Source organism: Myotis daubentonii, chromosome 11, assembly GCF_963259705.1.
Source record: "Myotis daubentonii chromosome 11, mMyoDau2.1, whole genome shotgun sequence".
NCBI lineage: Eukaryota > Metazoa > Chordata > Mammalia > Chiroptera > Vespertilionidae > Myotis > Myotis daubentonii.
This window is the reverse complement of record NC_081850.1, coordinates 80,243,708-80,265,265: the sequence shown is the minus strand read 5'-3', so window position 1 is coordinate 80,265,265 and position 21,558 is coordinate 80,243,708. Positions and strand designations below refer to the sequence as shown.

Genomic DNA, 21,558 nt, shown 5'->3' with positions numbered 1-21,558 from the left:
TGCGCGCGCCCCGCGCCGGGGACTGGGCTGGAGCCGCGCGCTGCTCGCAGGGAGCCTGCCCGGGTGTCCGGAGCCGCGGGCGCAGCCGGAGCTGGCAGGGGGCTCCCGCTGGGCACACGCTCGTCCCCGCCGGCCTCCGGGACCCCCACAGCGCCCGCCTCGCCTGTCCGCCCCAGCCCGCGCCGCAGCCCTGCCCGGGGCAGGAGCCGCCGTTTCTAGCGGTTCGCTGCCTGGGCATCGCTGCCTGGGACCGAAGCCGGACACCCCGTCACGTGCACCCAAGTCCTCGCGGCCGGGGCAGCACCGTTCCCATGGTTGAAGGTAAGGACCGCGCGGGTGCGAGGGCTGTGGGGCGGGGAGCAGAGGGTGCAGGCGGGGCAGCCCCCAGTCGGTGCCCACCTCGCCTGGAGAGCTCAGGGCAGCCTGCCTGGGGCTGCCTGGGCCAGCGCCACACGTCCCAGCTCGGGCTCCCTTCAAGTGCCCCCTGTCCAGGAGGCTGTGGACAGAGACCAAGATGGGCAGCGAGGACTTGAGGGAGAGGCCGGACACCCACTGTGCCCAGGGACCCCTCCTCATTCCTGCAGCCTGGCATGAGGGACAGTGGGAGGGAAAGTTTCCCAGAGCAGCCCGGCCCCTCTTCTCTCTGCTGCCAGGAGCCGAGCCCCTCCAGTGACCTGCCTGTGCCTTCTGCCAGGGGAGCCCCTGAGAGAGGGGGCAGGGGCCCCGCTTGGCAGAGGAGGAAACAGGTTCGGGAAGTTTGGTCACTTGCCCAAGGTCACACAGCCAGCAAGTGGCAGAGCTGGCCTCAGGCAGCGCCCGCGGCCGCCCCTCCCGCCCACGCATGTCTGTGAGCTGAGGCTGTGGGGTGGGGAGCACCAGGCTGCCGTTTGGTTCCTCCCTCCAGGAATGAAAAGACTCCAGACACCAAAAATCCAAACACAGGTGCCTTCCCCACTCCCGGCTCTGCCATCTCACCCCACTCGGTGCCCTGTAGTCCGAGGCCAGGGCCTGCGTGAGCCCGCGTGGGCCTGCCCGTGTGCCTGGCTGCACAGCAAGAATTTCGGGGGGCAGGTTTGCTGACCTTCCTGGAGGGTCAGGGGCGTCCCGGGGGCCTCGGCCCCAGCAGGGATCCCATGGGTGTGGCCAGGAAGCTGGCACTCAGGAGAGCCAGAGGGGCCGCCTCGCCAGCCTCCACCCCCTTCACCCCCCCCCCCGCGCTGCCCCAGCCAGGCCAGGCTCATGGGGGTCCCAGGCCCCATGAGAACTTCCAACCTCCGGAAAGTTGGGACTTGCTAGGAGAGCACAGCCGCCGCCTTCCCATTCCCCCACCACCCCCCGCCCCCTTCCAGGCACTGAGGCGGGCCCATGGGACCAGTTGTCTTCTTACCTGAGCAGGTGGCGCAGCACCTTCTGGGCCCGAGGAGGGGTGTCTACGCCTCAGGGCCCTGTGCGAGCTTTCTAACCAGCTCGGGTGCTGGGACCCGTGAGAAAGCCGTCCCCGCCGAGGCGGGGCGCAGGCAGCACGGGGTTTGTTCACCCGCCTTCGGCCGTGGCCTGCTGAGCACCTGCGTGCCGGGGGCAGGAAGAGGGGACGGCTTCAGGCCCCAGACACCCGCAGCTTATGCCAGCACAGTCGTGGGCATGAGCAGGGCTCTGGAGACAGTGTGGGCACAGCTGGTGCAGCTGAGGGGTGCCCCCTTTCCCTGCACCGTGCTGGGCGACCTTGCACAAGTCCCTCTCCCAGTGACTGTGGGTCACAGGATGCCCCCCTGGGCATATGGAGTGGGAGGGGTGGTGGTGGAGGCGTGCAGCGGGGTCGTGAAACCGCGGACTGCAGGTGCTGGCTCTGGGTGAGCCGCCCGGCCCGGCCGACCGGGGGTTTCATGGCACCGGGAGCCAGCCCCCCCGAAAGGCCTCTGTGTCTCTGCCACGTGGGGCTGCTCCACAGAGCGAGGCAGCGAGACCCAGCGAGGAATGACGAGCGCGCTCAGGAGGGGCCGGGCGGGCGGAGCTGCGGGAGAGATTATCCGTCTCAGTGAATTACAGCGGCTCCCCGAGCTCCAGGCGGGAGCCGGTCGGGAGGGCGGGAGGCGGGGCAGCGTGGCGGCGCTGGTCCTGTTTTCCGCGACCCCCGCCCGGCCACTGTCCCCCACAGCCCGTTCCCATCTGTGCGCCAGGAAAAAGGCAGTTTGGGGGGGATGTTCCCTGGGGCAGCCGCTCAGCCTCCACATGTGCAAAAACAGGGGTGCTTCTGCCTTCCCCACGGGCATAGGGCAGGCCCGGGCGGGGCGCCCAGAGACACCCGCCCAGTGGGGCGCCCAGAGACACCCGCCCAGTGGGGCGCCCGGCGCCGGTCCCGGAGGCTGTGGGGCTGTTTCCTGCGGTGACTGGCCCTTTGGGTGTGCTCTGCAGGGGACTCGACGAGCCGCATCGCCCACGCGGGCAGGCCTCCCCCCGCCGAGCACAGAGGCTCCCCGCTGGGTGCACTCGGCTGTCTGTTCAAAGCCCTTCGTTCCCTTTGGGATTGGGCCCGACCTGGCTTCAGATGGGGCTGCCTGAGGTGGGGGCGCTGCAGGGGGCCCCTGGGGGAGGGCTCAGGCTGAGTCGGGTTCCCAGCCTGGCACGGCTGCTTCGGGCCGTGGCTCCCGGGCTGTGAAACGGGGACTGTGGCCCTACTGTCTGGGGGCCCTGGAGGATTAAGAAACAATCTTGGGGAGAGCCCTGCGGCCTCAGGAGTGTGTGTGGGGGGTCATACGAGGCGAGGCTTGCAGGCTGGTAGGGACAGGGACCACAGGCAGTGGGTTCTGGGAGGGACGGGCCAGATCTGGCCTCGGGAGATGGCCCCGGGCTGCAGCCTGGAGGAGAGCAGGAGGGGGCGAGGCTGGAGGCAGGGAGGTTGGGAGGAGGCCGCTCCGGTCAGCGGACACAGCGGGGCCTGGGCCAGAGTGAGAGGTGGGCTGGGACAACGGAGCAGCCGAGGCAGGGGTGTCGGGGTGATGGGAGCAGCCGGGATGCTGAACCAGTGTTGCTTCTGTAACACACCTGGGCACGGAGCCCTGGCAGATGCCCACCCGGCCGGAGGCGGGGGCATGGGCGCTGCACAGGGGGCCGAGCACAGGCGGTGGGGACGCAGCCCCGGAGGAGGTGGGCCTCGAGGGGCACTTCCTGTTCCCGCAGCGACCGTGTCAGAAGTCTGATCACACCCTGGCTGATGTGCCTGTGCTCTGGGCACGAGCCTGCCCTCCTCGGGGTCCCACGGGAGGGGCCTGGCCTGGGAGGGGAGAGGGGAGCTAGTCCCGCACCTCTGTGCTCGGCCTCCCCGCTGGCAGAGGCAGAAGCAGTCTGGCCGGCTAGGAGGTCAGCTGGAGGCTGGTCCAGGCCTGGGCACGGGTCTCACTCGCTGCCATCTCCCCTGGCGGCTGGGACAGGTCAGCAGTGTGACCGAGTGGAGGAGGGCCCGGCAGCCTTTGGGGGATCCAGAGCCACGGCTCCGTCCGCGCTGTGTGCTCCCAGCCGGTTACTCAGGCTCTCTGGGCTGTGGGTTCTTCGTGCGTTAATGACAGTAACAGCATCCGCCGTGGGACTGCCAGCTGGCCGGCCGCGGAGGGGAGCCCCGCACGCTGAGCCCGGGGAACCTCTCTTCCAGGCGCACTTCCTGGCTTGGCCCAGTGGCCTGGGCTGCCCCAGACAAGCAGGTACCCTCACAGCGTGGGACCACCCGGCTCCCCGACCGCCGCCTGCGTCTCGGCGCTTCCCAACCAGCCGGGTCCCCGGTTGGTTTCTGCCTCAATGTCAGGCGACCCTCTCGGCTGGCCCGGCCTGGCGCTGGCCTGGGGTCGGGCCTGGGTCCCCAGGGAGTGGTCCTCTGTCTTGTTATTATTATTGTTATTATTGTTGTGGTTATTCGCTGTGTGTAGGTGCACAGACAGCGTGAGAGTCAGTCGGCCACAGGCTGGCTACTCGGGGGTGGGCTGCGGCCTGGCAGGCGGCGCCCTGGGAACCGGCCGGGGGTGCAGGTTCCCGGCCCCGCCACCCCCTCGGCCTGACGGGTCCTCCGCGTCAGCCTGTTCTCCCGTCTGTGCCCACAGGGAGGGGCGATGGGGCAGCACTGGCGGCCAGGGTGCGAGCGGGCCAGAGCCGTTCCCAGGGCCTGTCACCTGGCTGCGAGGCGGCAGCTCCGGATTCGGCGGAAGGTCCCTGGAGGTGGGGTTGGAGCCAAGCCGGGGGCGGGAGCGGCCGGGGTTTCCGCCATCGCTGGGGTGCGGGCCGCGGGCCGCTGGCTTTGGCTGATCGCCAGTGGCCCCGGAAGATGCCCCCCCGTTGCCACCTCCCTGCCTCCTGGGAGGTGGGGGACCCGGCAGGGCCTTCCTGGGCTCTCATGGCCTTTGAGGCCCACCCTGTGTTGTGATGGAGGCTGGTTTCCCCGGGTGTGGCCCTCACGCCATCCGGGGGTCCCCCTGCCAGGCTTATAAAGGCTCCCCCGCCCCCACTCCAGAACCCGCTCCGCCTGCTGGCCCTGCCTCGGCTCACCAGCCCGCCAGACGGGGCTGCAGCCCCGCACCCCGCTCGCGAGGGCTCCCAGTCTTCTGCTGGAGCGATGGCGAGAGGCAGGCGCCAGGCTGGGCCGCCCTGGGGACGACGCAGCGGGACCCAGTGGCGGGGGTGGGGGGGAGGGGGGGCAGCCAGAGAGCATCTTTATTTTTTTAAATATGTTTATTGATTTCAGAGAGGAAGGGAGAAGGGGAGAGAGGTAGAAGCATCAATGATGAGAGAATCGTGGATTGGCTGCCTCCTGCACGCCCCACACGGGGGATCAAGCCTACAACCCAGGCACTGCCCTGACCAGGACTTGAACCCGTGACCCTTTGGTCCGTGGGTCGATGCCTGAACATCCGGGAACTTCCCTGAGACAAAATAAAGATGCTCATTTGTCCGGTTCAAAGGCAAGCGCCGGGCCTGGGCCCTTGTGCCCCGAGGGGGGACCTCCTGCCCCACCGGCCACGGTCCCCGGGGCCCAGCAGACCCGCGGGCTGAGGGCAGGACCACACCCAGGGCCGGGCCCACAGGCCTCTCCAGAAGATTCTCCCCTCGGCACCGCGAGCTCCCGCCTCTGAGAGTCCTGCTTCCCGGGCAGGGGGGTGGGGGGAGGGGAGGACAGCGAGAGTCCACGCCACCAGGGGACCCCCGCTCGCCGCTCGCGCTTCCGGCCTCACCTGGGCTCCGAGCTCGGCTCACACGCTCCCTGTGCAGAGGCGCTGGCTCCGGGCGAACCGTTTACAAAATTAAAAACATCGGGACTCGCATCCCAGCTCGTGGAGCTGCCCACACGAGAGCTCCTCTAATTACTAAGCAGGCTTCTATTGAGACGGAGCTTTCTGTTTTGCGACGCGGTGGCCTGAATAATCGCTTCTGTGGGCGATGTTACTGCCCCTGCACCGCGCCTTATCTCCGCACGCCCTTTCCTTCTGGAAGCATCGCGCCGTGAGCAGGAGGCTCGAGGGCAGGGGAGGGCGAGGAAGTGGGAGGTGTGGGGGAGGCGAAGGCAGGGGCAGGGGGGGCAGCAGAAGGGACAGGCTCTGGCTGAGGACCCCTGGGCCGGCCCAGCCCCCGGCGACTCCTCCCTGTGCCCTCGTGTCCGGGCCACAGCTGCGGGGCGGGCGTGAGGACTCATCACTCATGGAGGACCCGGACGCCGGGTACTAGCGTGGCACAGGGACCCGGGGCCTGTGGGTGGCACGAGTGGAGGTCGGGGTCCCTGCTGGCCTGTGCAGCGGGCGGTCGATATGCGCCCAAAACCCGTCCCGCTGAGGCTGGACCCAGGCCCCCCTGGGTGGAACCGACGCTGTCCACCCCCCCCCCCCCGCCCCTCGCCTCTCCCGTCCCTGCCCGCGTGTGTGCTTCTGGAACACTCTGAGACCCGCCCCCTGTGGGCATCCCGCCCGAAAGACCCCCCGGGCTCGTGCCCGCAGGAAGAGTCCGAGCCGGTCCCCTCCCGGGAAGTCAGCCCGTGACGCCCGGGGCCGCCGGCGTGTGGCTCGCCCCATGGGTCTCCGTCTGCCGCGCGGAGGCCGGGGCGCCTCGCCGAGGGCACCTGCTGGCTCTGTTCAGTGCTGAGCCCCGCCTGGCACCGCGCCTGGCACCGCGCCTGGCACACGGGGCACTTGGCGGGTGTTTGTCAGAGTCTGTGCGGTTCTGCGGGCGCCTCTCCTGCCGCGGACGCGGTGCCTCCACCCGCCTCTCGCTGGACAGACCGCCGTCGGGGTCTCCCCTCCCAACGGCCAGAACCTCCTCGGGGAGGGGCGCCAAGGGCTCCAGCGTGGCAGGCGGCCCGGGAGGCGGCGGGTCCTCCTCCAGCTGCAGGGGTGGCACCGGCAGGGCGGCTCCCAGCTCCTGGCCGGGCCTCCGGGGGTCGCCCCGCCATTCCTCATCGCCGGGAGGACCAGGTTTGAAAAGATCGTTTAATCTGCAAGACGCCTTTCAACAACACGTCCGCAGTCACTTAAAAATGGCCGAGCCCATTAAAAAGACGTAAACTGAGATAAAACAAGTGGTTTCAGGCGGCGTCCTCGCTGCAGCCCGGGCCACCCAGCGCTGCTCAGGCGGCCGAGGGCCCAGACGTGTCGGGTGCTGATGCCGGGTCAGCGGCAGGAGAGCCTCGCGGAGAGCGGGGCGAGAGGGGGGCCTGTGTGAGCTCCCCCACCCCCACCCCACCCCCACCCCCACTGCGGGGTGGTCCCGCCAGGCCCTTGGGACAACCAGCTGCTTGATTCACCTTTGCCCCCATCATCTGCTCTTCATTCACCGTCAGCAACACACATGCGCACACGCACACACACACACATTCCCACACACATATTCCTGCGCGCACACACATTCCCGCATACACACACGCACACACACATTCCCGCACACACACATTCCCGCACACACACAGGCACACACATGCACACATTCCCGCACACACACACATTCCCACACACATATTCCCGCACACACACACATTCCCACATACACACACGCACACACACATTCCCACACACACATTTCTGCACACACACGCACACACACATTCCCACACACACACACAGGCACACACACGCACGCACACATTCCCACACACACACACACATTCACACACACATTCCCACGTGCACACACACATTCCCCCCACACACACATTCCCACGTGCACACACATTTCCGCACACACATTCACACACACACACATTCCCATGTGCACACACACATTCCTGCACACACACACACACACTCACACACATGCATATGTGCATGCACATGTCCATACATGCACATATGGACACACACACACACAAATACACACACAGCTCTGGGTGAGGGCGGGGCTGCCTGAATTTGACAGGCCTGCCCCTTTCCCGCTCTGCCGGCTGCCGTCTCCGGTCGGGGCGGGGGTTCCGGGTCCCCGTGCTGGCAGCCTCAGGCGGCGACACCAAAGGAGTCCTGGGACCTGGCACGGTGCCAGCAGCTGGGTTTTCACTCCGACCCGCCAGTTCCTGTGGCCCCACCCGGGTCCTCAGGGCTCGCCTGTGTGTGTGTGTGTGTGGGGGGGAGTGTGTGTGTGGGAATGTGTGTGTGTGCGCGGGAATGTGTGTGGGGGAATGTGTGTGTGTGTGTGCGGGAATGTGTGTGTGTGTGGGGGGAATGTGTGTGTGTGCGCGGGAATGTGTGTGGGAGGAATGTGTGTGTGTGTGTGTGTGTGTGTGAATGTGTGTGTGTGTGTGTGTGAATTGTGTGTGTGTGAATGTGTGTGTGTGGGGGGTAGTGTGTGTGTGTGGGGGGGATGTGTGTGTGTGTGTGTGTGTGGGAATGTGTGTGTGTGTGCGGGAATGTGTGTGTGTGCGTGTGTGTGCGTGTGTGGGAATGTGTGTGGGGGTAATGTGTGTGTGTGTGTGTGTGTGTGTGGGAATGTGTGTGTGCGGGAATGTGTGTGTGTGCGTGTGTGTGCGTGTGTGGGAATGTGTGTGGGGGTAATGTGTGTGTGTGTGTGTGTGTGTGTGTGTGGGAATGTGTGTGTGTGGGAATGTGTGTGTGTGCGCGCGGGAATGTGCCTGTGAACGGGGCATGGACTCCTGTTTGTTTTTGTTGTTGTTCGTCACCCGAGGATACTGTCCACTGATTTCAGGGGGAGCGGAAGGGAGAGGGAGACAGAGAGAAACTTCGATGTGAGGGAAACACCTCGATGGGTGGCCTCCTGCACGCGCCCCGACCAGGGCCCAGGCCCAGGAGGAGCCTGCCACCGAGGTATGTGCCCTTGACCGGAATCGAACCTGGGACCCTCTGGTCCCCAGGCGGACGCTCTAGCCACCGAGCCCAACCGGCCAGGGCAAGGACTCCTGTCTTCCCAACTCACAGGGCGGCTCACTCCGGGGGATGCTGCACCCCGAAACTCGGTGTAAACGGAGCTATAAAGACACGTTATGCTGAGCAGCCACTGAAACCAGCCCGCGGGGACCATGGCAGAGACGGCCGCCGGCCTCGCCCTCGGTGCCTCCCCGCCCCCGGCCCGCAGCCGGCGCCCAACTGTCCCGGTGCCCCCATCCGCTGGCTAAGGGGAGCGCCCCTCCTCACCTCCGCACAGGCAGCTTCCAGCTGTAGCCATGGAAACTGCCTGTTACCGTGTGAGCAGCGAAAACGTGTGTATTTTTGGCGTGTTGTTTTTTAAACCAGCACACGACTTCTCTTTGGCTTCCGCGCGCCTGTGGCGATAATAGGGGAGGGCCGGAGCCAGGTCGTCATGCAGCCCCTGCCTGTCACCCCCACGCCCTGCGCCCTGAAGGGCCGCCGCCCCCTCAACCTGAGCCTCCTGCCCCCTGTCCCCCCCCCGGGAACAGAGGACGTCCCACACAGCTCCCCAGCCCACCACTCGGTTGGACCCAAACCCGAGGAGGAAATAGGAAAATTGTGCTGCAGCCGTGGATCCAGACAGCCTGCCTGGCCGGGCGCTGGGCGGGGGCCCCTGTCCCCCCGACTCTGCAGCCCAAACCGGGAGACGGTGCTCGCGCTGCTCTTCACCACCTGCAGTTGGGGAGGGCTTTCTGCTGACAGAGGACGCTGCCCTCCTGCCCCCCGGCTGCCAGTGTTTCCCGGGCAAAGTCCGCGGTCACTTTTGTCTGGGACCCTCTGCACGTTCTGTGTCCATTTTTTCTGCTTTGAAGACTTTCTCCTTCTTATCAGTTTTAAAGAACTCGACCTGCGGGCTCCTCGCTGCTGTTCTCTCCGTCTCCTGTGGTGTTGGCTGATCGTGGAGGGCTTGGGGTCCGGGCCTCTGTCGTTTTCACCCAGTTTGGAATGTGCTCAGCCGCTGTTTCTTCAAAGTGCTTTTCCGCACCCCCTGCCCGTGTGGGTCCCAGCCACACCCGTCAGCCCCCTGAGGCTTACCAGCTCTCACCGGAGCTCTGTTGACTGCTTTACGCCTCGCTTTCCCCCGGTTCCTGTCACATGGTTCCTGCCGCTGCCTCTCAGTGCCTTGCCTTTACCTCTGCAGTGTCCTGTCCAGTGTATTTCGTCTTAGACGTCGTAGCTTTTCCCTCTTTGTCTCCATAAATTTGCTTCTGTTCTTTTTAACATCCCCTACGTGTCTCCTCACGGTGCCCGGGTTTTCCTGTCGTGTTTCGAACACGGGAGCGACAGGTGCGACTGTTGTAACGTCCTCCTGTGCCCAGTCCTGTCCCGTGGCCCACGAGGGTCCCGGCTCGGCGCCAGGTGCGGGACGCGTTCAGTAAACACGCTTCCCCGGCCCCCCGCGCGTCCTGGCGCCCCCCACGCCCTGAACCTGGACCGGGAGCTGCGCTCGCATCTCGGAGAGGAAGTTGCAGAGAAAAACGTTAAGTCGAGCGGCAGGAAGCTCTTAAAAGCCCAGTCGGGGGAGAGACAGGCCCGCCCTCCAGGTCCCCTGGGCTGGGGCTCCCGGGCTCTCCACACCCGCCCACCCCCACCTGCCCAGGAACGCGGGGGATGGGCGGGTGCAGGAGGCGGGGGTCGCGGGCAGGACCCTCTCCCCATGATCAGGGGTTCAGTGCGGGCTTGTCCAATGAATCCCCACCCGATTCCATCGGCCCGTATTGGGGCCCCTGTGCCCTGGCACTGTCCTGCCCCCTGGTGGCGGGAGGACTGCAGGAACATGGCACAGCAGGCCTTGCCTTCATGGGGCTTGCGGTCTGACCCGTCCCTCCCACGTCTAGGCAAGCTGGGGCGGGGAAAGAGAAGGCATCAGCTTTGGGTGGCACCCCCAGCTCACCCCTGCTCCCCACTGTGACCGTGCGGCCCCAGGAACAGCTCTCGGTGGAGCTGGCAGGGACGCGTGCTGGGTGGGTTGTCTCCCTCGTCTAGTCTCGGTTCGCCCCTAGAATGTGGGGGCGGGGTCATCGTGCCGAGGTGTGTGCGAGCCCCTCTCATGGGCGTGGGGAGTGTGGGCGCCTCTCGGCAGGTGGCCGCCTGTGGAAGTCACCCCGCCCACGGGAGTCAGGGCTAGCACGCACCGCCGCTCTTATTCACCCCGACGTGCTGCAATGACGCCCGGGGAAAGGAGGGGCCCCGCTCCCCATCACACCCAGCCTCCACCCACCCCACTGCCCCGCTCCGCCGGGTCCAGCCGGAAACCCTGTCTATTCCTCGACGGCTCACAGGCCCCGTGGTTCACTCACTCACGGTGCGCACCAAGCACCCACTGTGCGCCCTGCTCTGGGCGGGCAGCGGGACAGAGCAGTGAGCCACAGGCGCTGACCCCAGGGGCTCTCAGCCGGGCTCTGGGGAGAGCGTCTGGAAGGCCCTAGAACCCTGGAACTGAACGGAACTGAACGGCAAATGGCACAGCCCCGCGTGCTTTCTGGATCCCGAAATCTGAGCAGCTCCTCAAGTAGAGTGGGCCGCCCGGCATCCGGCTTCTGGACGCCAGCCCCCAGCCCCGCCCCACCCGGTGGCACCGACCCCCCTGCTCCGGGCGGGCACTTGGCCTCGGAACAGGGGCCGTAGGCCTGGCTGGCTGAGCTGGGCTGAGGATGAGCAGCAGGCAGACACTCCAGGAGGCCTGGGAACCGCCTCTGGGGCCGGGGCCCCCTCCCCCCCGCCTCCCCCCCCCCCCCCCCCCCGTCCCAGCCCCAGCCCTGCCCCCTCCCAGCCCCAGCCCAGCCCAGCCCAGCCAGGCTCTGGATAACATCGCTCCCAGCCCCCTCCCAGCCCCAGCCCAGCCTTCCGTCTGTTTATTACCAGCCCCTGGACCCCGGGAGCCGAGGAGCGTGAAACGAGGAACAAATGTGGGCCGGTCTAGACAGGAACTCGCGCCGGGGCTCGGCTTCAGGTAGCGGGGGGCTCGGCACCAGGCGCGGCGCCCGTGCGGGAGAGCCCCCCGCGAGCCCCGGAGGCAGCGGACCTGGCCTGCGAGCAGCAGCGTGGCAGCCGCGGCGCCCAGCCTCGGTTTCCCCGGCTCGGGGGCTGCTTGTCAGTACGCGGATTTCAGGGTCCCGCTGGGATCCCCGAGGCCTGAGCTTGTGTGGTTGCCCAGGCCCCCCGCATTCTGGGCCGGCGGGGTCGCTGCGCCGGATGAGCCCCCGGGGCCGGGCCATGCGGAGGGCAGGGCGTGGTGACCGCGGGGACAGAGCCTGCACTGAGCGAGGCGCTGAGGAGGGCGGGAGGGGGGCTGGGGGGGGGTCCCTCCTGAGGTCCGCGAGGCAGGGAGGGTGGCCGAGCTCAGGAGCAGAACAAACAGCGTCTGAAAGTACTCGCAGGACCCGCGGTCCCGATGGCGGCCGGCAGGGTCTTCTGCCCGGGAGGGGCCCCGGGGGAGGCAGGTGGAGGGCGGGCGTCTGGCTGGGCTGCCAGGTGCTTCCTGCCCACCCCCTCCACCCCCAGCACCACCCCAGTGCGCCCTCCTGCACAGCAGACAACTGGAGCTCGCTGTGTGGCCCCCTCCCCCCACCAGGAGACACAGGGCTATCAGAAGGGGCCTTAGCCTATCCTGGGGGGTGGGTGGGGGGCACAGAGGGCCCGTCTCACACCCCGTCCTGTAAAAATCCTGGGAGGGGACAGGGAAGCAGAGCCGTTTATTAAGCTTTAAAACCCGTTATGGTCCCAGGGGCCCCGTTAGCAATTCGGCGAGACACTTGCCAAGTTGTCTTGGCTGGCAGCATGGCAGGCGGCCTCCACCAGGCTGTCCCCGGGCCTGCCCACATCTCTCTGCCTCCCAGCCTTTGCCTTCCAGGATGGCTCAGATGCCGCCGCCTCCAGGAAGCCCCCCCCAGCTCTCCCAATGCAGTGCCACCCTCTCCGGCTCGGAGTCTCAAAGCCCGGCTTCCCTCTCGGCTCCCGGGCAAGCAGGCACCCAGTGTTGGCAGCCCGTCCCCCCTCTGCCCAGTCTGGGGGTGCCCTCCTGATTTAGTGCTCGGATCCGCAGCGTTTTACATTCGTGATCCTCAAGCGTTGTCACACATCTCAGTCACGCAGACCCTTCGTGGACAGGCCGGTTGAAGATGCCAAACTGGACCCTTCAAGTCCTGAGCTGTAGGAATTGGCTGTCTGCTCCCTGCCATGCCCGTGTACAGATAAGGAAACTGAGGCCCAGAGAGAGGCCTCGGACCCAGGGCGTTCCCCCACCTGTCTGTCCGCTTAGGATTGTCACCTCGGTGTCCAACTGAGCAGAGCCCCCTGGGCACAGGAAGGAGGTCTGAAAGGCCCGGCGAGGGCAGCAGGCTGTGGGAGTTGGGCAAAGGGCCTCTGGCCACTGGTGGTCCACTGGCTCACTGTACCAAGTCACGAGTGAACCACCTCTCCCGCCCCCTGCACTGGCTCCGCTTCCCCCTGACCCCACTCAGGGCTGCGAGGCATGGCTTCTCCCAGCACGGGCTCCTTGACATTCTGTGCTGGGTGTTCAATCAGTCCAGGAGGTCTTCATGGAGGAGGGGGCACATCCTGGGCCCTGATGTCAGGGTCGGCCCTGACGAGGCAGGGGGAAGGGCATCCCGGAGGCGGGTACAGCAGGCAGAGGGGTGGCGGGAAGGTGGCGCCTCTGGAGGGCATGCTGCTCTCGGCTGCCTGGAGTTGACTGTGGACTGACGTCAGGCTGGGTACGCGCGTCTGCTGGCCGGGCCTGGGCCGGGCTGGCGCCTGCGGCGGGCGTCGCTGCCCTGGGCGTGCATGTATCTGCGGAGCGAGGCGGAGACGCTCCAGCTGGACGGGCCGGGTGTCGGAGCCGCGGGCAGCTGCTGACAGCGCCGGGCGCCTGGCTGAGCCTGCACCTCCCCGCCAGGCCGCCAGCCTGCCGGCGTGGGAGACCCCCCCTCCCCAGAGCCGGGCAGGGGCCTCCGCCCCAGACACCGCCAGTGCCCGCAGGGAGCTGACACGGGTATAACCCGGGGGGACACAGATGTTAACAGCGGCGATGAGCACGGCGTCCGCCGTCTGGCGGGATCCTGGACTGTGTCCCCGTGTCCATGACGAGGCGGGAACTGAGGCGCAGAGACACCCTGCTCCACAGCAGAGCCGGGCTGGCTCTGGGGGTCCCGCCGGGGCGTCGGGGGAGGCGCTGCACCCCGCCACAGCCTCTGATCCCTGCGTGGCCCTGGTTTCTGTCTAGCTTAGCGAGTCCTCTTGTCGGGGAAGTGGGGCCGTGATGATCTTTGGGGCTAAATAGCAGAAGCGCCTCAAGGTGACAGTCACAGGGCGCTCTGCAGACTCGGGGAGGGAAGCAGAACCCCAGGAGTCAGGAGCACAGGCAGCCTGGCTTTCTCAGGGCCCCAGTGTCCCTCCTCCCCCGTCCTGGCCCAGCACCTCTGGCCTCCGCACGTGGCTGCGGCCGGAGCCCATGTCTGCACTTGGTCAGGCGGCCAGCAGGGACTCACGTCCAGGGCGCAGTGTCACCTCCGAGCCTGGGGTGCACGTCCGCCCTGACCTCGGGGAGCCGTGGCTAGATGGGCGGCAGCCAGGTGCGTGGCTCAGGGACAGGACACGGAGGGGTGCTCGGCTGGCACCCCAGACCCATCGGCTGCACCCCTACAAAGAGGGTGCGGGCTGCGGGTGTGACCTGCAGCGGAGGCGTGGGCCCAGCAGGGGGAGCACGTCCCGCCCCCAGGCCTGATGGTGACCGCAGATCCGGCCTTGACCCCGACCGGCAGCTACCTGGGCCCCACACCCCGGGGGTTGGTGTGAAGCCTCAGAGAGGGGGACCTGCCTGACAGGGAGGGTGCCCTCTGGGCCCGGTGGCTCTGGGCTTCCGTGGCAGGCAGTGGCGCGCGTGGCTCTCGGCTGGGATGGGACCGTTGGCGGGAGTGAGGCGCGGGGCCAGCCCGCCCTGACGGGGCCGGGGTGTGGCTGGTCCCTGGGAGCGGCTCTGCCCTTCTCTGAGCCTCCGGCTCCTCCCGTGCAAAGTCGGAGCCCTAGTGCCTGTCCTGCCCCCCACAGCTGCCTGAGAACCAGGGAGGGGTGCCTGGGGGGTCATGCTGCTGCCTGCTCTCCCGCCTGAGTCAGGTCGAGGTGTATGTGATGCCCTGAGCCCCACAGACGGGAGGGTGCATACCAGCCCAGTGCTCCTCCCCGGCGCCTGCTCTGCTCTGCCTCCCCCTCAGCAAAGAGCAGAGACCGTGTCTGGACAGCAGGCCTGCCCCCCCCGCCCCCTCCCCGCCCCCCAGCGTCCCCCGCCGGCCGCCTCAGCCCACACCCACTCCCTGGACCGGCCGCGTCAGGCTGCACCCGCGGCAGGGCCGGCAGGCCAGCTGGCCTCAGCTGCCCCAGGGGCCGAGGCAGGTCTGCCCGGCAGGGCGCCCAGGAATGCGGGGGTCCCGGCTCCCACTGTCCATCTGTGTGGCCTGCGCTGTGGGTCAGGCTGTCTGGTCGGCCCGCCTGTCTGCATGTGGAGCTGTCTGTGGGTCTGGCCGCCTTGTCTAATCACTGCGTCTGTCTAGGTCTGCCTGCCTGCCTGCCTGCCGTCTGTCTGTCTGTCTGTCTGTCTGTCTGTCAGAGGTCTGGTTCCTGACCCAGCTTTGCCTCTGATGCGCAGCGTTGCCTGGCAGCACCTTCCACCTCAGTTCACATCTGTGTCCCCCTCCATCTGCACCCAGGGGCCCGGGCGTCCTGCCTGGCCGAGCTCCCTCCCAGGCCACCTGACCCTGGCAGATGGGTCTGCAGGAACCACTACCCCGCACACACCTTCCCTGCACCCCGCCCACTCGGCTCAGCACCCCCCCACCCCCCAGACAGGACTCTCTGAGCAAACCCGTCTGTCAGTGATCCGCACACATCCCGGGGGAGGGGACTCGGCCGGGTTCCAGCGAGTCCCTGGCAGGGTTCGTCCAGACCTTGCACACGTGCAGCCATGGAGCCCTTCATTGCACATTCCTGCCATCACCCGCAGTGGGAAGTCGCGGGGATGCCCGCCGTGGGGCCTGGCCGGGGACGGGCTCCCCCACGCGCGGCCGCTGTGGGAAGCAGCAGGCGGGGACCTGCAGGGACCCCGGGGAGACCCGAGTATCAGGGAAGACGTGGTCTCCCCAGGACAGACCACCAGGTGAGGGAGGGGCCGTGCGGAGAGTTTATGTGGAATGCTGCCTTTGCTTAAAAGGGGGGAAGGAAATAGGTATTTTCCTATATTTTCCAAGTACATTTTTATTGATTTCAGAGAAAGAGAGAGAGAGAAACTTCAATGATGAGCGGGACTCATCACTCGGCTGCCTCCTGCACGGCCCCACTGGGCATGGAGCCTGCAACCCGGGCCTGTGCCCTGACGGGGAATTGAACCGTGACCTCCTGGTTCATAGGTCGACGCTCAACCACTAAGCCAGGCTGGCCGGGCAATTTCCCTATATTTTTAGAAAGAAGCAATGGAAGGACCAACCCAGAATCCAGTAAAATCACCCTCTGGGCTAAGCTGAGGCCGGTGGAGGGAAGGGGGGGGGGGTGTGGGAGGGCGGATGGGGGCAGGTTTGGGAGCAAGACCTGCCTGAACGCACCTGGCTGTGCTCCTGACTCTGGAATCAGATGTTTTCAAGACTGAAAATAAAAACGAAACCGACGTTTGAAAAGGGAGGGGCACCAAGTTGGTGGGAACACACTGGTGAGAACTATTTCAAGTGACTTTGGGATAACTTTCACTCTCCATCCCTAAGGGGGCGACAACAGCAGCCTCCAAAAAGCAAATAAATATCAGACTCCACTCAGCGGACTTGTTAGCAAACACGCTGGCCTGGCCACGTGGATTTTTATTATTCTAGAGGCCCGGTGCATGAAATTCATGCACTGGGGGGGGGGGGTCCCCTCAGCCCGACCTGTGCCCTCTCGCAGTCTGGGAGCCCTTGCCTAAGCCGTCCGTCGGACATCCTTAGCACTGCTGCGGAGGCGGTAGAGGCTCCTGCCACTGCTGCTACACTCGCCAGCCATGAGCCCGGCTTCTGGCTGAGCGGTGCTCCCCCTGTGGGAGCGCACTGACCACCAGAGGGCAGCTCCTGCCTTCGAGTGTCTGCCCCCTGGTGGTCAGTGTGCGTCATAGCAACTGGTCGTTCGGCCGTTCAGTTGATTTGCATATTAGCATTTTTTTTTTTAACTGTCTGCCCCGTATCTGTCCGTTACGATGTCACTCAGTTCGTCCCGGTCATCAAAAGGCAGTTTATTCTAGGGAAGTATGGTGACAATTAGAGCAGTACTCAGCCCAATTTGTGTATCAGCCTCCCAAACATATTAGCTTTTTATTATATAGGATTATATAGGATGTAATGGGAAAATGCAAATAAGTAGTGACGTGTGTGCCCTTAGGAAAGAGGATTGTTACTGCAAGTCACAGAGAATCCAACTTTAACAAGTGAAAACTCCCCATGTTAAGTGGAAACACCAGTGTGACTCATGTCTTATTTTTCTCTTCCTACGAAATAATTTTTAAAAATATTCCCGCCCTGGCCAGTGTGGCTCCGTGGCTAGAGCGTCGGCCTGCACACTGAAGGGCCTTGGGTTCGACTCCCGGTCAAGGGCAGGTACCTCGGTTGCAGGTTCAATCCCCAGTGACCGGGTTCCCTTCAGGAAGCAACCAATTAGCTACCAAAAAAATGCTTTTGAATACATGGGCTTAAAATAGTTTTTGAGTGCAAACCTAACGGTCAAAAAGGAATAGGTTTGGTTTTAAGAGAGAAGGTTCTGGAAATGGGCTGCACCAGCAGCACTGAGCTCACAGTGGGCGAAGGTGGCACGTTTTGTGTGACGTGTCCTTTATCACAGTGAAGAGCCGGAAAGGAAAGGGGTCGGTTCCGTGACCCCGTGGGGTAGGGATAGTGCAGAAGAACAGGCAACGCTACGGAACAGACAAGGGCGCCCTCGTTGGTGAAAGAGTGGCCTTTAACACTAGCTTGCCCAAGGAAGTCATTTTGGCTGCTTTTTAATTTCAATTAGAAAAACAATGATGTATAGAAGGACACAATGTCTTAGAATTTTGTGACTTTTTGTACAACATATAAATGCATTTATTAATAATTGTAGTTACCTCCCCCTCCTTCATTTCCGGTATATATATATATATATATATGTGTGTGTGTGTTATACCTATATTGCCCAAAAGCAGTCATTTTGACTGCTTGGGGAAATTTTAACTCTTATTATTGAATTGAGTAAATTTCTTATATGACCAGTTCGGCTCTGTATTGAAATAACAGTTTTCATTTTTTTTCGATTACCGTCACGTGATAACATACAAGTACATGATAAATTGTCGATACTTGATAAGTTGCAGTTGCTCAGTAAGCTAAACTAGTACTTGTTATTCGAATCTTTATGCAGTGATACTTGTTCTAATAAGTTGTTTATTTTATTTCTTTTGCGCCCTAAATTCATGAAAGAAATGTCGAATAGAAGTGAGTTATTGGAAAAGCTAAGGAACATAAGTGAAGAGTGCTCCAATATTATTCTTTCACAATGCAGTCATTTTGACTGCTTTTGGGCAATAGAGGTATATACTGAATTTCAGTCTTTCTAGTGTTAAAGCACGTGTTCAGCTGGGCTGCGGGCGAGTCTGGGTGAGAACGCACGCGCCGCACAGCCGGCCGGAAGGGAGCCATCCACTGTGAGCGAGAGCGTGAGGCCGAGCGCTGAAATGCCGGGGACCACGCGGCCCCAGCCCCAGGAGCCCAGCTGGCCGGCATCCCCTCCCGCAGGGGTGGGAACCGGGGCTGGAGCGGGAGGCCGGCAGCCTGGCGTGCACGCCCTGGGGTACCTGATCCCCCCCTTTCCGCCCCGTGTGAGCCTGGCTGTGTGTGCTGCAGGCTGTTGATGGAGAAGGGCGCGGATGACAGCCGGGACCGTGGTCATCACCGGGGGCATTTTGGCGACTGTGATCCTGCTGTGCATCATCGCGGTTCTGTGCTACTGCCGGCTGCAGGTACTGGGGGCTGGGGGAGGGCGCGGGGGGAGCCCGGGGTGGCCCTGCGGGGGTGGGAGTCCCCACACACGCCGGGGCCCAGGAGGGGGGAAGAGTCAGGTCTGGAACAAAGTGCAAAGCAGACAGCCCTGCCCTGACTCTGCCTTGCACACAGAGCTCAGAGAGGGTGAGGGACTTAGCCCGTGGCGCACAGCCAGCCCGGGGAGGGCAGAGGTGAGCGCTGGGCCCTGCTCTCCCTTCCCCACCCCCACTCTGGGGGTGCGGGGGTGGAGTGCGTCTTTCTCAGGAAGGAGGGGAAGCCACATGCAGGCCAGGGCAGCACATGAACTAGGCTGAGGCCAGAGTCCTGGTGCCTCGGTTTCCCCACCTGCACCACGGAGGTGCTAGCTGCCTCTGCCTCCGGATGCTGTGCCGATGAACTGAGCGAACCCCTCGGTGCAGAGCCCAGAGTGCCCGCCCTGAGTGCGCTCCCATGAGGGGTGGCGTGGGGACGGGTCCGGGCCCTCCCGCCGGGCCCCCTTCCCGCGCGGGGAGAGGCGGGAGGCCGGGGTGGGGTGGGGGGGGAGAGCCCCGCGCTCAGCAGCCCTCTGCCCGCAGTACTACTGCTGCAGGAAGGAGGGGTCTGAGGAGGACGAGGAGGAGCCGGACTTCGACCCGCACCCGGGCCTGCCCCCGCTGCACTCCAACCGCAACCTGGTGCTGACCAACGGGCCGGCGCTCTACCCCGCCGCCGCCTTCGGCCAGAGGTCCCCGCAGGCCCGCGCCCTCTGCCGCAGCTGCTCCCACTTGGAGCCGCCCACCTTCTTCCTGCAGGAGCCCGAGGACGAGGGCGTGCGCAACGGCGGCGAGCGCGTGGCCTACAGGGCCATCAGCCAGGAGGACATGGAGCTGCCGCCCGCCGCCTTCGGGGGCCTGCAGCCGCTCAACCCCAACCGCCTCTCGGCCATGCGGGAGGCCTTCGCACGGAGCCGCAGCATCAGCACCGACGTCTGAGCCGCCCCTCTCCCTGCCCCTCCACCCCCTGCCCCTCCACGCCCCTCCTGCCCACCCCGCAGGCCCCCGAGACCATGGAGGGGTCCCCGCGGCCCGCCCACCTGGCCCCGGGCCCGGCCCCGTCTTCCTGGCGTCCCTGCCATCGCGTGGCCCCACCCACAGGGGGGTCAGGGGCTCAGTGCAGGGACAAGGCCGGTGGCCGCTGGCAGGGGCGGGCCGGGCCGGGGCTGGAAGGGAGGCGGGCGTGATGCTGTGCAGGTGAGCCCCAGCCTCCAGGTGTCATGAGAGTGGCCTCCGTCTCAGCCCAGCCACCTGGCCGGCCCTGCCGCTCCCCCCTCCGCCTCAGTCTACCCGCCTAGTCCGGAAGGAGTTGGCCGCGGCGACGCGGGCCTGCCATCAGCCTTCCCTGGCAGTTCTGGACCAACTCTTCTCGCCCTCCAACCAGAAGCGGGGGGGCGGGGGGCTCTCTCCTCCCCCCACGCCCCTGGCTTCACGTGCCAGGCGGCCGACACCAGCTCAGCGGCTCTTTCTGCAGACCCCCTAGAAGGGCAGTCTCAGGGGCCGCCGGCCTCAGGGATGCAGTCCCAACTGGCTTTTTAAAAAAATAATATATTTTTATTGATTTCAGAGAGGTAGGGAGAGGGAGAGAGAGAAACAGCAATGATGAGAGGGAATCGTGGACCGGCTGCCTCCTGCACGCCCCACACTGGAGATCGAGCCCGCACCCCGCGCCTGTGCCCCGACCGGGAATCGAACCCTGACCTCCTGGGTCATAGGTCGACGCTCAACCACTGAGCCACGCGTCTGAGCACCGACGGGCTTTTTGATGAAAGAGAGAGAGGCTTTGTCCCACCGGCTGCTTCGGGAGGGTCCTCCCCAAAACACGGCCCACTCCTCAGGCCCCACGTGGTGGGTGGGCAGAGCCGGGAGGCCCGCTGACTCCGCATGAGACCTGAGACCGGCCCTCCGGTCCTGGGCCTCGGCCTCCAGGAGCCCGTCCGGCCGCAGTCCCGGGAGACAGACTGCCTCTCCCTGCCCCGTTCTCCGGAGGCTCTGGGAGCGAGGCAGGCCCTACAGCTGAGCCCACTCCCCACCGCGCTCCTGGCCGGCCTGGGGGTCTCCCCGGGAGCCCCCTCTCAGCTCCCTCTCCCCGCCTGGGGAAGCGATGCCCGAGGCCACCTGGGGAAATGCCCCAATCCCCGGGCACCCGCCGGGGTCGCAGCTCCTCACCCGGCACAGGCAGCGTCTCCTCTCCCACCTGCCGCCCTGCCCCCAGGGCTCTCTCTGCTCCTGGAACCCCAGGGTGGGGTGGCCCCCGGCTACCCAGGAGGATAGACCGAGACCCCCCTCTGGCCTTCCTACAAGACCAGCCTGTGCGGGCAGTGGCCATCCCTGAGCCACGCAGTCCGAGCAGCTTGTACTCGCGAGTGCGGCGTTGAGACAGCCGGAAGGGGCGGGTGCGGAGTTAGCGAAGACTGACTTGTTTTTTTCATATATTTTTATTGATTTCAGAGAGGGAGGGAGAGGGGGGAGAGAGAGGAACATCCATGATGAGAGAGAATCATTGATCGGCTGCCTCCTGCACGCCCCCCACTGGGGATTAAGCCTACAACCTGGGCCTGGGCCCTGACCGGGAATCGAAACGTGACCTCCTGGTTCATAGGTCGATGCTCAACCACTGAGCCACACCAGCCGGGCAAGACTATTTTTAGCATTCTCGATTTTCCCCCCTTCTTCCTTTCTCCTCCTGCCTCAGTTCAGACACTCCAGACTTCCCAGAGCCCCCCCACATCCCCTCCCTTTGTGGAGCCCCACACCCTTGTTTCCGATGCATTCGCTTGGGGGGGGCGGGGGGAGGGGGCGAGGGCCAGCAGGGGCGCTTCCTGTGCTGTCCTGTCCCGTTTTCCTCTGTCCTGCGCGGCTGCCCTCTGCGTGGATTCAGAGGCCAGTGTGGAATGAGAAGCACCACCCACGTGTGTCCCCTCGGCTCCGCTGTGGGGCCCTGGGCGGAGCGGAAAGCCAATAAACCCGACTTCAGCACAGCTCGCCGCCGCCCGCATGCGCCGGGGACAGGCCAGCCCGCCCTCCCGGGAACTCTGTGGGGGAGCCGGCCTCTCCTGTCCAGCCCCGGGGTCAGGGCTCCGCCCAGAGGGGCGGCTGCAGCAAGCCACGTTCGTTTTGGGG

At 65.1% G+C, this 21,558-nt stretch overlaps 1 protein-coding gene and 1 non-coding gene across 2 annotated transcripts; one reads left to right on the top strand and one right to left on the bottom strand.

Moving 5' to 3' along the window:
• Positions 1-20,441, top strand: FAM163B (family with sequence similarity 163 member B). Its single transcript, XM_059658470.1, has 3 exons — positions 1-321; positions 18,266-18,381; positions 18,979-20,441. The coding sequence occupies exons 2-3, from the start codon at positions 18,289-18,291 to the stop codon at positions 19,372-19,374; spliced, it is 489 nt and encodes a 162-aa protein (XP_059514453.1). The 5' UTR covers positions 1-321; positions 18,266-18,288; the 3' UTR covers positions 19,375-20,441.
• Positions 16,562-16,691, bottom strand: LOC132212895 (small Cajal body-specific RNA 8). The gene has a single exon (XR_009447834.1). It is a non-coding gene; the product is annotated as a small Cajal body-specific RNA 8 (non-coding RNA).
• Positions 20,442-21,558: the final 1,117 nt, after the last annotated feature.

What these genes read in the sequence shown, in the direction of transcription:
- FAM163B (XM_059658470.1), top strand. Translation starts at nt 18,289, where the DNA reads ATGACAGCCGGGACCGTGGTCATCACCGGGGGCATTTTGGCGACTGTG. An exon ending in TGTGCTACTGCCGGCTGCAG is followed by an intron (nt 18,382 to 18,978) that starts GTACTGGGGGCT and finishes CTCTGCCCGCAG; the next exon opens with TACTACTGCTGCAGGAAGGA.